Source organism: Musa acuminata, chromosome BXJ3-5 (genome assembly GCF_036884655.1).
Source record: "Musa acuminata AAA Group cultivar baxijiao chromosome BXJ3-5, Cavendish_Baxijiao_AAA, whole genome shotgun sequence".
Taxonomy (NCBI): Eukaryota; Viridiplantae; Streptophyta; class Magnoliopsida; order Zingiberales; family Musaceae; genus Musa; species Musa acuminata.
This window is the reverse complement of record NC_088353.1, coordinates 41,104,881-41,119,287: the sequence shown is the minus strand read 5'-3', so window position 1 is coordinate 41,119,287 and position 14,407 is coordinate 41,104,881. Positions and strand designations below refer to the sequence as shown.

Below are 14,407 nucleotides of genomic sequence, written 5' to 3'. Positions count from 1 at the left end.
GTGATAGTAATAAATTAAAAACTTCTAAATTCGGGAAAAGATCCTTCAAATAAATTTTGGAAATTAATATGCTCACAAGTAGGTCAAAATAATACATGATACAAATGGGTGATTACAATATGTATATGACTGATGGATGGACTAGTAAGCTACCTGAAGGGTTTATAATAGATAACCCGAAGAATGGTATACAAACCGATGAAAAACCTATAATGGAGGAACACATGCATCACATATATGTTACACTTTTCATCACAATCAGAAGGTACCAAATCAGTGTTGGATCCCTTTTGTGTATATTGACAGTGGAAGCAGATATACTGTTCTAGCACTACATAAAAGTTACATATCAATTGCAGAAATAAAAAGAAGCAGATTCACTAAGAAATGCTTCATCCAAGGTTGAAATGAAGGTCGATGATGAAAGGGATTCAAGACAACAAGAATGAGAGGAGAAAACAGATTGTTTTTTAAGGGAAAAAAATGTTCCTTGGGTCTATTCTACAGATATATGGAAAGATTAAAACTTATATCTACTTATGGACCCCCAGAGTAATTCCAAAATTTAGACATGATTTTGTTTCATTCAATCCCCAGCATCTGATATGAAAAACCAAAAAGGATAAATATTCCGGATCGAAATGAATCATATCTTTGTTTTGATTTGACAGACTCACTTCTCATTTCAACAAAGACCACTAAAAATTTCAATCAAATTTGATTTGCCTAAACGTATTGTCTTCCATCTGCTCTGCAATAGGAATGGATGCGTCCCAAGTATATGCTCAGGCATAAAATCGTGCCTTGTCAATATGCCCACAACAGGTGCCCGCTGCAGTAGTCCAAAAACACATTTTAGAGTCAGGCAAGCACCAAATAGTCTGTTAAAAATCAACAATAGACTAAATAGAAAATATACAAAATTTGGTAAGAAATCTACACTAGCAAAAGAAACTGGGTCAGAGTATTGTATAAAATGATCAGTGCATGCACACTAAAGGGAGATAAGATTGCTACCGAAGAAGACTTTGGAATAACCAAGAGGTGCCTCAAGCCAACTTCTCGGAAAAGAATGAGAGCCTTTGCAAGTGACATCGTCTCAACAACAGTGTAAGGTGAAGTGTTGGTATACGGATGCAAGTCAACATACATGTCCATCTCTTCAGCAGTCAGGTCAATCCCTTCAATGTTTTCATGCTTGCCGGAGCCACGTTTAGCAAAGTCCTCGGCTGAGAACTGTTTTGAAACATCAATACTTACAAGTGTGCGAGCATGAAGAAATGTTTTCTTCTTCAACAGAACAAGTAGGTGTGCACGAAGAATCAGACCAAAAAGCACTGGTGAACTAGAAAAGGGAGGTTCATCTACCACAGGGAATCCATGATGGCCAGTTGTCTTCAGTAAATGGACTATGTTGCTAACTTTCTCGACACCATTGAAGATCTGCAAGGGACCTCCAACCACATCACCGACAGTGAGCTGTCTCATGTAAGGTTCAGCATGGGCTTCAAGATAAGGCAGCCCCTTCAGTTTTACAAGCATATCATAGACGTCGGCATTAAAAACATCAGCCACCGTCTTGGAAATAAGCAAAACCAGCATGACCAGAGGAAGCAGCAGGAGGTTGTTAGTCAACTCTAGTATAATTACACAGACAGAAACAGTCATTCTCATTGATCCACCTAGAAGGGAAGCAGAACCAAGGACTGCAAAGAGACCATGATTCAGAGTCGAATGTGAACCCATCAGCATCCCAACAAGGCGTCCATAAGTTGCGCCGGTCAAAATAACTGGCACAAAAAGGCCAGAAGGAACTGCTAGACCATAGCTGATGATACCAAGAAAGTATGAGGCAATGAAAAATAAAAATACCGAAGATTTTTGAAACACATTATCTGTGCCAGCGCTGTAGAGGTTTCTGATTGCGTCATCATTTGTGTTAAAAAACAGACTAGCTAGATCATTATAGTGGTCAGGAGCACACTGAAACTTTTTGAAATTTCCAGATCTACCTATTGAGGGGCAAGCTTCTGATAACCCAGCCGGGCAAGGTTTACAAGATGCAAGCCAAGGTAAACCAAATAGGCAACAAGATGTGAATATGGAAACTGAAGCAGCAAGAAGCAACTTGTAGACATGCCCTTTCCTGAAAATAAAGTTTTGAATATAATCTCAAAAATACTATTGAAGGAAATGTTTGCAAAACTACTTTTAAAAAAAAAATAGGAATTCACATCAGAGATAGTCAACAAGTACAGTAAGATGCAACATTGATCCTCATAATGAGATATTGGCATAATAAAATACATTTGAACTGTTCTTTATGTCCTGAGTTAGTTTAGTAAAGAAGAAGGCAATTGTAGTAGGAAAAAAAAAGTAATACATACTCATTGATAAGAGTGTAGACTCTGAGAACCTTTTCCAACAGAAAATTGTAGAGGCTTCCTAAGATTCCTCCTACAACTCCTAGAACAAGTACTGGAGGCAAATCGATTACGTGATAAGTGATATTGGCAGAAGTGACATCGAACATTATAAGACCACCCTTCCCAAATAATCCACATTTGCCACTATTGCAAATATCAATCAGTGCCCTGAGAATGACCACAACAACTGCTGTTGTGAAGAATGCTCTCCAAAGTAGTGCACTTCGCCACCTTCAAAGCCAAGAAAGCAACTATAAGGAGATGAAATGAAGACATTGTACAGCTTTCGAAAAGACAAAAAAAACCATAGTTCTCTAGTATCGGACAGTTCTCAGCATGGCTAATGTGCCCCAACTCATGATAGTTATGCATAAGATTCATTATCTAATTTCTCCAGTATGCTATGCAAAATATTGTGAACCCTCGATTTACTACTTTCCTCATAATTATTGCATTCCAAAAAGAGTAGACAATTTATGCCCCTTAAAAACCAGTTAAATTGTATGGCCATAAATGCTAGAGACCATATTAAGAATCACATGCAAACTTCAATCTATGTTAATCAATGTAATATAGTTAAATTAATATCTTACTATAGAACACAGAAAAAGAAAGGTGCATGAGACAGTAATCAATGTGCATGATACCATGATGATACACATTCCAGGGCAAACAGAACACCACCAACTGGCGCACGAAAGGCAGCAGCAACTCCGGCACCAGATCCACATGTAACAAGATCCCGTCGATCTCTGTCATTCTTAAAGTATCTCAGCCATTTACAAGTTAACTTGTACTTCCGAGATCCACCCTGCCCCAGAATAGAAGCAATGCAGGCACTTGTATGTATCATAGGACCGGCTTTACCCACATAGAGAGATGAGGAGACAGCAGCAATGCAACCTACCACCTGTTGAGTCCACGAAACATCTACATCACTCACTTCTATCAGGTTAAAGGCTTCAAAAGTACATCCATCATGATAACCATGCAACAAAGGGCCACATAATCTATTATTCAGCTAGGAATACGTAATACCAAAGGATTATTACATGGATGGCAGTTTAGTAACATGTTCCATATCAAAATCTATTACTTTCACTTCCAAATCGAAGGGATCACATAATTATGATAATGCAAAGAAGAATAGGGAAAGCATAAGACATCCAGAGAAATATTAATTACCAGGTATCTCATGAGGTTTTATTAATTAATAAATTGGCTTGAATTTCTTCTGGCCAAGTGTTTTCTAGGAATTGCAGATTGGCATTACAATCCCAATTTGTCTCTCGTTAATGCAGCTTGCGAAGATTTTTCTTTTTTTTTTTTTCATTTTCAGTTGGGTATAAACAGTTTAACGTTCCACGAAGAGCTAATGCAAAATTCGTTTCATAAGGCATCTTAAATAGATGGTAGAGCACAGATGACAACCACTAGAGAACCCGAAAACCTCACCTTGACGAAGAAGGTCTTCAACGAGAAAATATCAGGGGCGTCAACACCATTGAGATAGGCCTTCACTTCTGGTATCCCCGATCCAGCCGCCGCCGGCGAAATGAAAGTCGTGATCATCGAAGCAAACATGAGAAGCACAAAATTGGTGCCCGCAAACACTCCGAAAGCCCATCCGAACCTGCCCCACCCACAAGAAGAATCAACCAAAGAGAACAGGCGACGGAGCTAGGTTCATCGGACCCAATCGTACTTCCTGACGAGCATCATGTTGGAGGTGATGACGAACTTGACGCCGGCGATGTTCTCGACAGCGAGGTTGTTGAAGAATCCGACGGCGCCAGCGAGGGCGCCGACGAGGAAGCAGAGGGTCCACTTGAGGATGACGTACCGCACGATGTGGCCCGGCCCCCGGCTACGCCAGTCCTGCTTGAGGAAGTCATTCTCGATCAACCTGCAATTCGTGCAGGGTCAGATCATCCCACCCGGAGTCGCCACAGATCGAAATTCGAAGAAGGAATCTAAGATCGAATGAATCGTGATCGAGAGGGAGGGGGGAAGCGAGAACTCGTAGTCAAGGCTTTCGATGGGGCAGAGGTTGGAGCCGATGAGGGCGACTTGGGAGGTGGTGTTGGAGGTGGAGCGGCGAATGCGGGAGCGGTGCTCGTCGTGATAAGACACTGCGGACGAGATGAGGGGAGCCTCGAGGTCGTCGGCGTTGACGAGCTGATCGGCCGCCATCGGCACCGCCTGCTCGGGCGTAGCTACTTATGTACGGGGGAATTCTTCTTCGTCTCTTCCTCCTCCAGTGCTGGTTGTTCAGGTCTTGGACTGATGCGAGAGGAAGACGACAGGAGACGAAGAGGGGATTGGTTAAGTGGACCGCGGGAGCATGTGCTTCCATGTATTCACGAGAATGGCAGCTGCCGCTGGGGTAGGTTAAGAGCCTCGTGCTTCTCGTGGAATATAGCAAGTAAAAAATAAGAAGAATTTATATTTATATAAATATATATATAACTCAAAAAGATGCAAAAAAAATAAAAATAAAATTTTATTTGACTGGTAGAGAAAAGATATGTATTGATAACATGAAAAAAATTTAGTATATTAGATTTTTGATGAAATTTGAGGAGAGAGATAATGGTTGGAATTCTTTTTATAATTTTAGATCCCATGGCCCCAAAAAATAAAATAAAATAAAGTGGGTCAATGTACACAATCTTACTATTCAAAGGAATTATATTCAAATTTTAAATAATAATAATAATAATAATAAATAATGTAATGCAATAGTACCATTCAAAAAATTATATTTAAAATTTGAATAGTAAGTAACCAGTGAAAATAAAATAAATAAATAGATTGAGATGGTGATGAAAGCATCTACTTTAGTGCAAGAACATTAAAAATAAATATTTGATGGACCAAAAAATCCAATTTTTAGAACTATCTTCACATGAGAATCTGGAAGAACTAAATTATATTCAAAATTTAGATCTTAATAATAATCATAAATAATGTATCCAATATTATTTATTACTCAAGAAAATATACTTCAAATTTAAATAGTAAAGATTGAAGATAGATTGAGATTGTGATGAAAGAATCTGCTCTGGTGAAGAACATAAAAAATATAGAAAGGTTTGATGGACAAACAACTCCAATTTTTAAAAACATTATGACATTTGGATCTAGAGGAAATCATAGACAATGGCATCTTCTTGCATTGTTTAACCTATTGTTTTGACTAAACATGAGATCCACAGGTTCTTGAACTCAAGTAGGCACAGTTGTACATGCATGCATCTCCACTGCAATACTACTCTCTGTCCTAATGCACCAATGCAACATCCAATGTTGGATGTTGTTGTCACCCACTGGAAATATATTTTAATGTGGGCAACAAGTAGATATATATTTTAATGTGATGATTGGTGTTTGAACCACTGTTGTGTTGATGTCTGAGAGAAACAAAGCTAAGTGTTCCTCAATAAGCTCTGGTGAACTAAAAGTCTCAGAGGAGAGTAAATAGTTGGTCAAAGATCCAAGAACAAATGAAATCTTTACATGCATACACCTTGAATTGTAGAAGATGATAAGATGTAGCATTTGATGGAATCTATCATGGAATGAATGTAGTCCAGAAAACAGAACTTTGTGCTTGAGAGGATGAAACTTGGTATAATAATGATAAGATTTTATTTTATCTAATAATAATAATAATAATCATCATCATGGATAAATTCATATGTTCTCTTTTTATCTGACAAACATCTTGTGTATTCTTTTATTAATTTAAAGGATAAATATCAATATACATGAGTGATATATTGATATTAATCGATATATACGCATAACTTTTTATCTGACAAACGTCTTGTGTATTCTTTTATTAATTTAAAGGATAAATATCAATATACATGAGTGATATATTGATATTAATCGATATATACGCACAATATCATGACCACAAATCTCATAGAAGTGATATAAAAATTATTCAATCGATTGATTTATGATTAATCTTAATCCATTTTATCATACCATGTTAATTTTTCGAATCTCTACTAAATTTAAGAGGATTAAAAGGCTCGGGTATAACCCAATATCTTCCGTTTTAAGGGTGAAGTGCCATTCTACATATCTTCTATTGTATATTAGATTTTATTTTTGAAATATATATATATATATATATATATATATATATATATATATATATATATATATATATATATATATATATATATATATATATATATATATATATTAGATTACCCAAAGCTTAGAAAATGTGATGTGCTAAACTCAAAGGATGATTAGGTGAAAAATTGACATGATCATGAGCGACAAGACTAATAGATCTATCAAAGTATTTAAAATAATAATATTCAATCGAAAAGCAAGCAAATGGATATCTAAAACTATGATTAGGAGACCCAATAGAGCTGATGGAATTGATGAGTTAGAGGAAGTCCAATCAGACTATAAGGTGATGTAAGTTGTAATGCTTTAAGTCCTTCCAACATGTAAGTGTATTCGTCACGAGAGAGAGCTAACGAGACTTGACAAGGAACTCTTCTTTCAAACATGATACTTCTCTCGACATCCTTGACATCAAATCCTAAGACTAGAATCCGAATAGAGGATATACTCCGTAAAAGTTGGGATTCAAAGATAACTTTTAATGCTAAAAGACACGAAGTGATGAGAGGAGTCCCACCATTTGAAGAACCTAAGCCTACCTATACCAAAGAACTGGCCCAACACCTCTTCTTATGTAGAATGGGTTGGTGTTGCTCCATCGAGAAGAGTACCACAGCGTTAATGTTACAACGAAATCTATTCGTATGATTAAGAATGGGTGTCATCGAGAAAATAATATATAACTGGTAAGCTAAAATGTCTGCATATTACTATTATTATTATACAACCATAGTAATAGAGGTTTATATCGAAACTATATAATATGTGCATATATACATTTAGCAAATATATATAATGATAATTTATTTATTGTCATAGTATAATGACTAACCAAATAATATTTTTAATCTCCATTTTATTTTTCTCACGTCGTCGTCGTCTTGGTAGTCGTCGTCGTCGTCGTCGTCATCATCATCATCATATATATATATATGTTAGGATTATCTCTATTTTTATTTTTCTCATATCATCATCATCATTATTATTATATGTTAGGATCAAGTCGACACTAAAAGGGGGGGGGGGTGAATTAGTACCATCGTAAACTTCATACGGTGAAAAACAGTTTGCAATGAAAGTAAAGAGCTTAAAATAAATGCAAACCGAGTTTTATAGTGGTTCGATTGTCATGACCTACATCTACTTTCAATTCTTCTTCCGTCGAGACCACCGACATCGACTAATGGTCTTCCTTCAATAGGCAAGGACCAACTACTCTTACAACTTTATTCTCCTTTTGACGAGCTTAGGAGAGAACCTTTACAACCCCACTTACTCTTCTCTTAAACATAAATCAACACCTAGACTAGCGGAGGAGAATTCTCACAAGATTACAATAGAGTTTTCTCTTGTTTTTGTTCTCCGTTCTTGTGTATGCTGAGCATGGATGAGAGAGTTATTAATAGGCCCCAAATGGATTCAAACTTGGAGTCAAAACCAGTCTCATCCTAGGTCTTCGGAGTACTGACGGTACCACCGCTTGTGTTGGGCGGTACTATCGCCTACAGCATTGACATTGGGCAGTACCACTGCCTGACATACTCTGGGAGACTATGTCTGGGCGGTGGTAAATACCACTGCCTGATACAGTCTCGAAGACTATGTCTTGGAGATTAAGCCTTTTGTCATGGACAAACTTTTAAACAGGATGTTTAATGTAATGCTTATGTATGTCCATGTCTTTTGGTATGATCATGCTTTGCACACCATATAGAGGAAAGGTCGAAGGCTTAACAGCCCAATTTTAGTTGGGTTTGGTGGTCTTCTTCGGCTTGTAAATAAAGGTCATGTCATATAGACATTTGTGAGAGATATTCGGTTTATAATAGACCATTTTGACCCTTTGTTGTGTAACTGTTCAGAGCTTGTAAAGTTTGTTTATAATTTATATTGTCTATGAAGTATTTCCTGGAATGTTTACTTGTGGATCTTGAGTGATGTGTTTTCTCTAGCCTGTTTTCTTTTTTGTGGGTTCTAAGGGACCATGGGAGGCTTCGAGGAGGCTGACCTTTGTAGACGGACACGCAATGGTGCCGCATGACTTAAGCAAAATCAGCTAAGTTCGTGATACTTTGGCGGTGCCACCATCTAACCTAACTTTTGGGTTACTGAATGAGCCTTTTTTTTGGCCCAAAATAACCCCACTTGGGCCTATTGAGAAATCTTTGGGGGTGACATCACATGCGCAGCAGAAGAACAGAAAATAAAATCCCCTATTCCCAAAGAGATGTTCATCGTCGTGCGAAGATTTGTGCACAAAATCCACAAAATAGAAAACTACGTATAGTAAAGATTATGTTATCTAAGGAGATCGTATATCCTTAAATCCTTGCAGATCTCTAGGAGAGGGTGAAGGAGGTCAAGCGCCCTCATCTCTAGTGGTGATCCACACAGCAGGACTACGTCGATGCTCCTCAAAACTCCAAACCTGCTCTGAGATAGAGAGGGGGAGGAGAATAAGAGTGGCAAGCAAAAGCTCTAACCTATGAACTACTGAATCCCTCCTATTTATAGAGATCCACTATTAACTTAACCCTAATGAATCCTCCCTTATTAGGTATTGGATCTTCATCCAACTATCCAAGCCTCTTAGATTAATAGATCTCTATCTAATAATCTCTCATGGGCTTTTATTGGATCTCATCCATGGGATCCAATAATTCAAAAGCTTATTGGATATCCAATAAGATAGGGGCTCTAGCGGATATCTCATATCTGAACCTTTACTCATCACAACGCCTACTATATGTGTGTGACCCTCTAGGCCCAATATCGAGCTGGCCATGAGTCATACATGTCAGAACTCCTTTTGGCTCAGTGAATTATTATCTCCATAATAATTCACTCGACTCATCGACTACGGACGTATTAGGCCACTACGCCACAGTCCCCAGACGATACAGGGGAATTCAATTCATTGGATCTGTTTGTCCTCAATTACCTTATACATATAGTCCCTCATCTATCTAATATCACAGAGACCGTATACCGGGTTATGATGCTATAAAACCCATACGGTTTCTACTCGAGTCTTACTTTTAATCGGATTCTCCTAGAGAACTCTTTCTCTCTCAATCCGAATGACCCTGGCCAGGGATTTATTCGAGCAAGAACACATAGGATATTTCTCTCATGACACCGAGAGTGAATGATCTTCTATCGACACTTAATTACCCTCGTAAGGTTGACTGTCACTCTTGATGACTAGTTGTACTAGATCTAGGACATCCAAACATATAAGTCCGGTATCTAAGAGTAGAGCACTCATACAGGATATCCTTGGTGTCTCAAGTCTAAGGACCAGATACACCACTGGGACTACGGAATCATTGTTTGATAATAAGGCATCATCAACCATCCAACATTCCGTAAGCAGATCAATCAGTGAACTCATTCTCCAATGAGCACCTATACTGTATCCCTACTAGTATCCTCACACGAGCAGCTATGAGACCATACAATACACCAATCTGTCTGGTTATCTCAATGTCCCTCTCGAGTAACCTATGACTGAGATTATTTAAACTTTGTGTTTAAAGGCGAATCAGTCTCACTATCATTATCTCATCACGATCCGATTCCCATTACACAAATCCAAGGATATCACGATATATATATATATATATATATATATATATATATATATATATATATATATATATATATATATATATATATTTATATATATATATAATAGGTAATATAAAGTGACAAATACCAAAATATAATAAGCAAAAAGACTGTATGTTAAGTCACACGTGTCATCACTCACTTGATTGGCTTGCCGAGCACATATGACTAATATTGCCCAATTGGCCCCTAATTGAGTTGGAACGGTTACACTCCAAACCAACTCAATTACAACCTAAACTAACTTGATTTAGACAAATTATTACAAAGCATGAATCATATATTGTCCGAGATGCCATTGGTTCTTCCGGCGTTTTGTTCGATCCTTCGACGAATCATCCTCTCCTTCGACGTATTGCCCAATCGGTATGTTAACACCCACAACTTCCGATCTCATTAGCGCAATGTTCGATTCTTCGGCTCGATGCTCGAACTCACGATACGAAACCTTCTACCGGCACGTCGACCGATCCTCCGGCCCAACATTCAATTCCTCCTACTTCAATCAATTTGTCACTCCTTCATCAAAGTTTATCCTGTATTACTCAAAACATAGATTTAATTGATTTCATCATCAAAATACGAGATTCAACATTATCATCATACATATATATATATATATATATATATATATATATATATATATATATATATATATATATATATATATATATATATATATATATAAAGGGAAAGTTATAATTAAAAAATAAGCCTATGACAACATAAGACTCTATGACAACATAAGCTAGCACATGGATTAGCTTCTCTAGAAGTGTATCACTTTAGGAGCATGAGACTTCTGGCTTCAAACAAATTTCTTCCTCCTGGTTGAGGTGTCTAGCAATTTAAATAACATCAATTTGAACTAATATCTGTTAGCGTAAATTCTGATCGTTTGAGTTGAAATAATAATTCAGATCTAACCAAAACTCATTTCGAGCTTGTCTAAGTTGTTTATCTTACAAGACTAGGTCAGTAGTGTTTTCGATCAATGTCCTTCTAACAATCAAATTAGTTCTCAGGAACAAAATATTCAGATTAGTCAGTTTGAGATTAGGAGGAGCATGCCTTAAGTATATACTTAGAGTTTCGTTTTATCAGTAACTCGGAAATAATTATCTTCATGATCGTCAACTACAAGAGAGGAACACAATTTTTTAGATGGGGGAATGATATGATCATCAATGTTCCTGAAGCCCATGTTATTTCTTTGTGCCAATTACGTAGTTCAAACGTGATGGCTACGTTTCTTCGAATCCAATTGTCACGTGTTGATCATGTCCGATCAATATGGTATGGTCAACCTATTCCTCACCTATCAACATCAATCTCCATAGTGGCATTGTGCCAACTCCTTCCATTGTTAGCAGCTCTACCCCCAATTAAAAGATAGTGCCGTTCACTAGAATGAACAAAGAATTCTCACCCATCTTAACTAGATTCTATACTAACTCGAGGCTCATGAATTAGATTTATCCCTTAAGAAATATACAAATTTTATATTATATTCATATGTTGATTATATTATGAAATCTTAGTTATTTTATATCATCCCAAATTATATTTATAAGTTATATATATTGACTCACCCTAGATTCTATGTTAAGAAGCATACTATTTAGGGCATTTTTTATTATTGATATTCCTTTAAAAAAAATAAAATAATATTTTATTATTTACAATCCCTCTAATTTTGATTTTTTTTTTATTTTTCCTTCCTCATTTCGCTTGCGATCCCACTTGCACACCGTGTCATCATGGATACTAGTGATCTTTGTCATCGATTGTCATCTCCTAATCTACCCCCGAGCTTATGCTAGTTATTGATTAGTGTCTTTTAACTTGTGGTCATCGTCGCCAACCATCAATCATCAGACTCCAACCCCACTCATGCTCTCTTAATATTCTCCGATAAGAAAGAAGAAGAAGAGAAGAAAAAGAATAAAAGTGAAAAAAAAAATAAAAAAAAGGGACGAAAAAAGAAAAAGAATTTATGAAATGATAGTTTTGAATAATTAATTTTTTAAAAAATGAGATCATAAATAATAAAAATGAGGATTATAAATTGTAATATCTTATATTACTTAGAGACCCGCACAAGATTTATTATTTCAAAATGTAATATATCCATTTGTTAATTATATAATAAAATCTTAGTTATCTTGCTCGCTTGTATCATCCAACAAAATCGAGGATAAAGAGAAAAGATGAGGCCACACGCTTCCCTTTCCACACACATCGAAGATAGAGAGATGAGATGAGGAAGAGAGAGAGGAGCACATCTTCACCACCACATGAAGGGGGTTGGAATCAAACAAAGAGTGCTCCTCCAACCAAACCCATGGAATCGAATGGAGCATAAAAGAAATATCTCCTCGAGAGGAGAGAGAGCACGCAAACCACTGTGGCGTTATCCACCGAGTCACGTCCTCTCGTGGATGGTGGATCGGATTCATCGAATCCAATTCGACCGTATCAGATAAGGATTAGAATTTTGATGTCTTCCTATTTTTGCATATCTCATCTGACTTGTAATCTATTCGATCAGATTAATCGAATTCATTCATGAATTAACTTAACATTCTTAACATTGCAACATTCCAAAAAAATTATTTTAGTAGTTGTTATTTTAATTTTAAATTTAGCATATATATATATATATATATATTCTTACAAAAGATAAATTTTAAATATTATCCAATTAATAATGGGTGGTGTTTAGAGTACATCTTCATCCAATTCATTTTTAAATGAACATAATCAGCATAGCATTGTAAAATTATAAAAATAAAACGGATATAGAGAGATTGAGTAATATATGACTAACACTTTGACTCTCAATAAATAGATATCAATTCTTCTAGAATACATTTACTAGTTGGAATGAGATGAACCACATATCCATTGATCTGTCATTGACTCTTTTAACTAATCGCTCTCCGTCTCACTAACTTAATTTCTTACAAATACGTTGACAGAGAAAGAACATCACCTATTATACTAAATTTTTCTAAACTATTTATTTACTAATTAGTCATTCTAAAGACTAAAATTTTTTAATTGTTTACTAATTTAAACATCGTAAAAATCTTATCATACATACCTCGACTTAGTTTTGTCGAACCCAAGCGAGTAAATTCGATGCACCACCTTGCTTTGCTAGTGACATTCTTGGGAAAAAAAAGATATGGTAAGATCCAAGTCATCTTCCACGAAGAAATTTTTTTTATGTATGTACATTAATAATGATGTTTAAACTTTAGTCGACGTTAATTAATTTTAATATTTTTATATTTATCCTTCGAATTTAACTTTACAAATGATAAATTAAATAACCAATGAAAGTGATTAGATAAATAAAGATAACTTATTGATAATCATGATTATAGATTGTTAGTCCAAGTTCTATTGGATAAATGTGCATTATTTTGTAAGATTGATTTGCATCAAATTTGGAGGAGAAGAAAACATATATGCCTATACAATTTTAGGGCAACAAGGTATAAGTTTTCTCCTTGGGCAAATTCCTTGAAAAAAAGTAATTTTATTTTTTAAAAATAGTAACATGAATAAAGGTAAATATAAGATAATTTTAAAAACAATATATTTTAAAAATAATAAAATAAATAATCAATAAAAATGATAACAGAAATATATATAATTAAATTTAATATTTTAGTTTTATAGGATAAATATGCATTATTTCGTGAGTTTGATTTGGCCTCATACAATTTTAGGAATTTGAGGGCGACGCAAAAATCTTTTTCCTCTCACCTTAAAGTAAAATTTCTTTTTATTTTAGAAATAACTAAATAATAAAGGTCTTATTTTCCGAATAAAACAAAGTAAGCAAAAAAGCTGTTATCCGCGGGCGTCTCACACGCCACCGACACGTCTGCACCTTATCTCGGCCCATCATTTCCGTCCACTTGGTACGACCCCCTTTCCGGACCCATCGCGGCCGTCCATGCACGGTACGGTTTTCTCCATCCTCGCGACGCGACAAAGGACGCGACAATGAGGGAAGTAGTTATTCTCCGATACACCCCTCGGAGACTGCAAGAATTTTACATATACATCCTTTTCAAACTTGAAATTATATATTACAATACATCTTTTGAAATGTTAGGGAATTATGATTTATGTAAATTTATTTAGATTCAAATTTTTTTAGTTATTACATTAAGAGTCAT

At 35.9% G+C, this 14,407-nt stretch overlaps 1 protein-coding gene across 1 annotated transcript; it reads right to left on the bottom strand.

Moving 5' to 3' along the window:
* Positions 1–446: 446 nt before the first annotated feature.
* LOC135638285 (putative chloride channel-like protein CLC-g) lies at positions 447–4,770 on the bottom strand. Its single transcript, XM_065151346.1, has 7 exons — positions 4,447–4,770; positions 4,132–4,332; positions 3,882–4,059; positions 3,074–3,336; positions 2,388–2,657; positions 1,018–2,146; positions 447–832 (listed from the first exon to the last, which is right to left on the bottom strand). The coding sequence occupies exons 1-7, from the start codon at positions 4,617–4,619 to the stop codon at positions 686–688; spliced, it is 2,361 nt and encodes a 786-aa protein (XP_065007418.1). The 5' UTR covers positions 4,620–4,770; the 3' UTR covers positions 447–685.
* Positions 4,771–14,407: the final 9,637 nt, after the last annotated feature.

What these genes read in the sequence shown, in the direction of transcription:
- LOC135638285 (XM_065151346.1), bottom strand. Translation starts at nt 4,619, where the DNA reads ATGGCGGCCGATCAGCTCGTCAACGCCGACGACCTCGAGGCTCCCCTC. An exon ending in TGAAGACCTTCTTCGTCAAG is followed by an intron (nt 3,337 to 3,881) that starts GTGAGGTTTTCG and finishes TGGACTCAACAG; the next exon opens with GTGGTAGGTTGCATTGCTGC. An exon ending in TTATTCCAAAGTCTTCTTCG is followed by an intron (nt 833 to 1,017) that starts GTAGCAATCTTA and finishes GGACTACTGCAG; the next exon opens with CGGGCACCTGTTGTGGGCAT.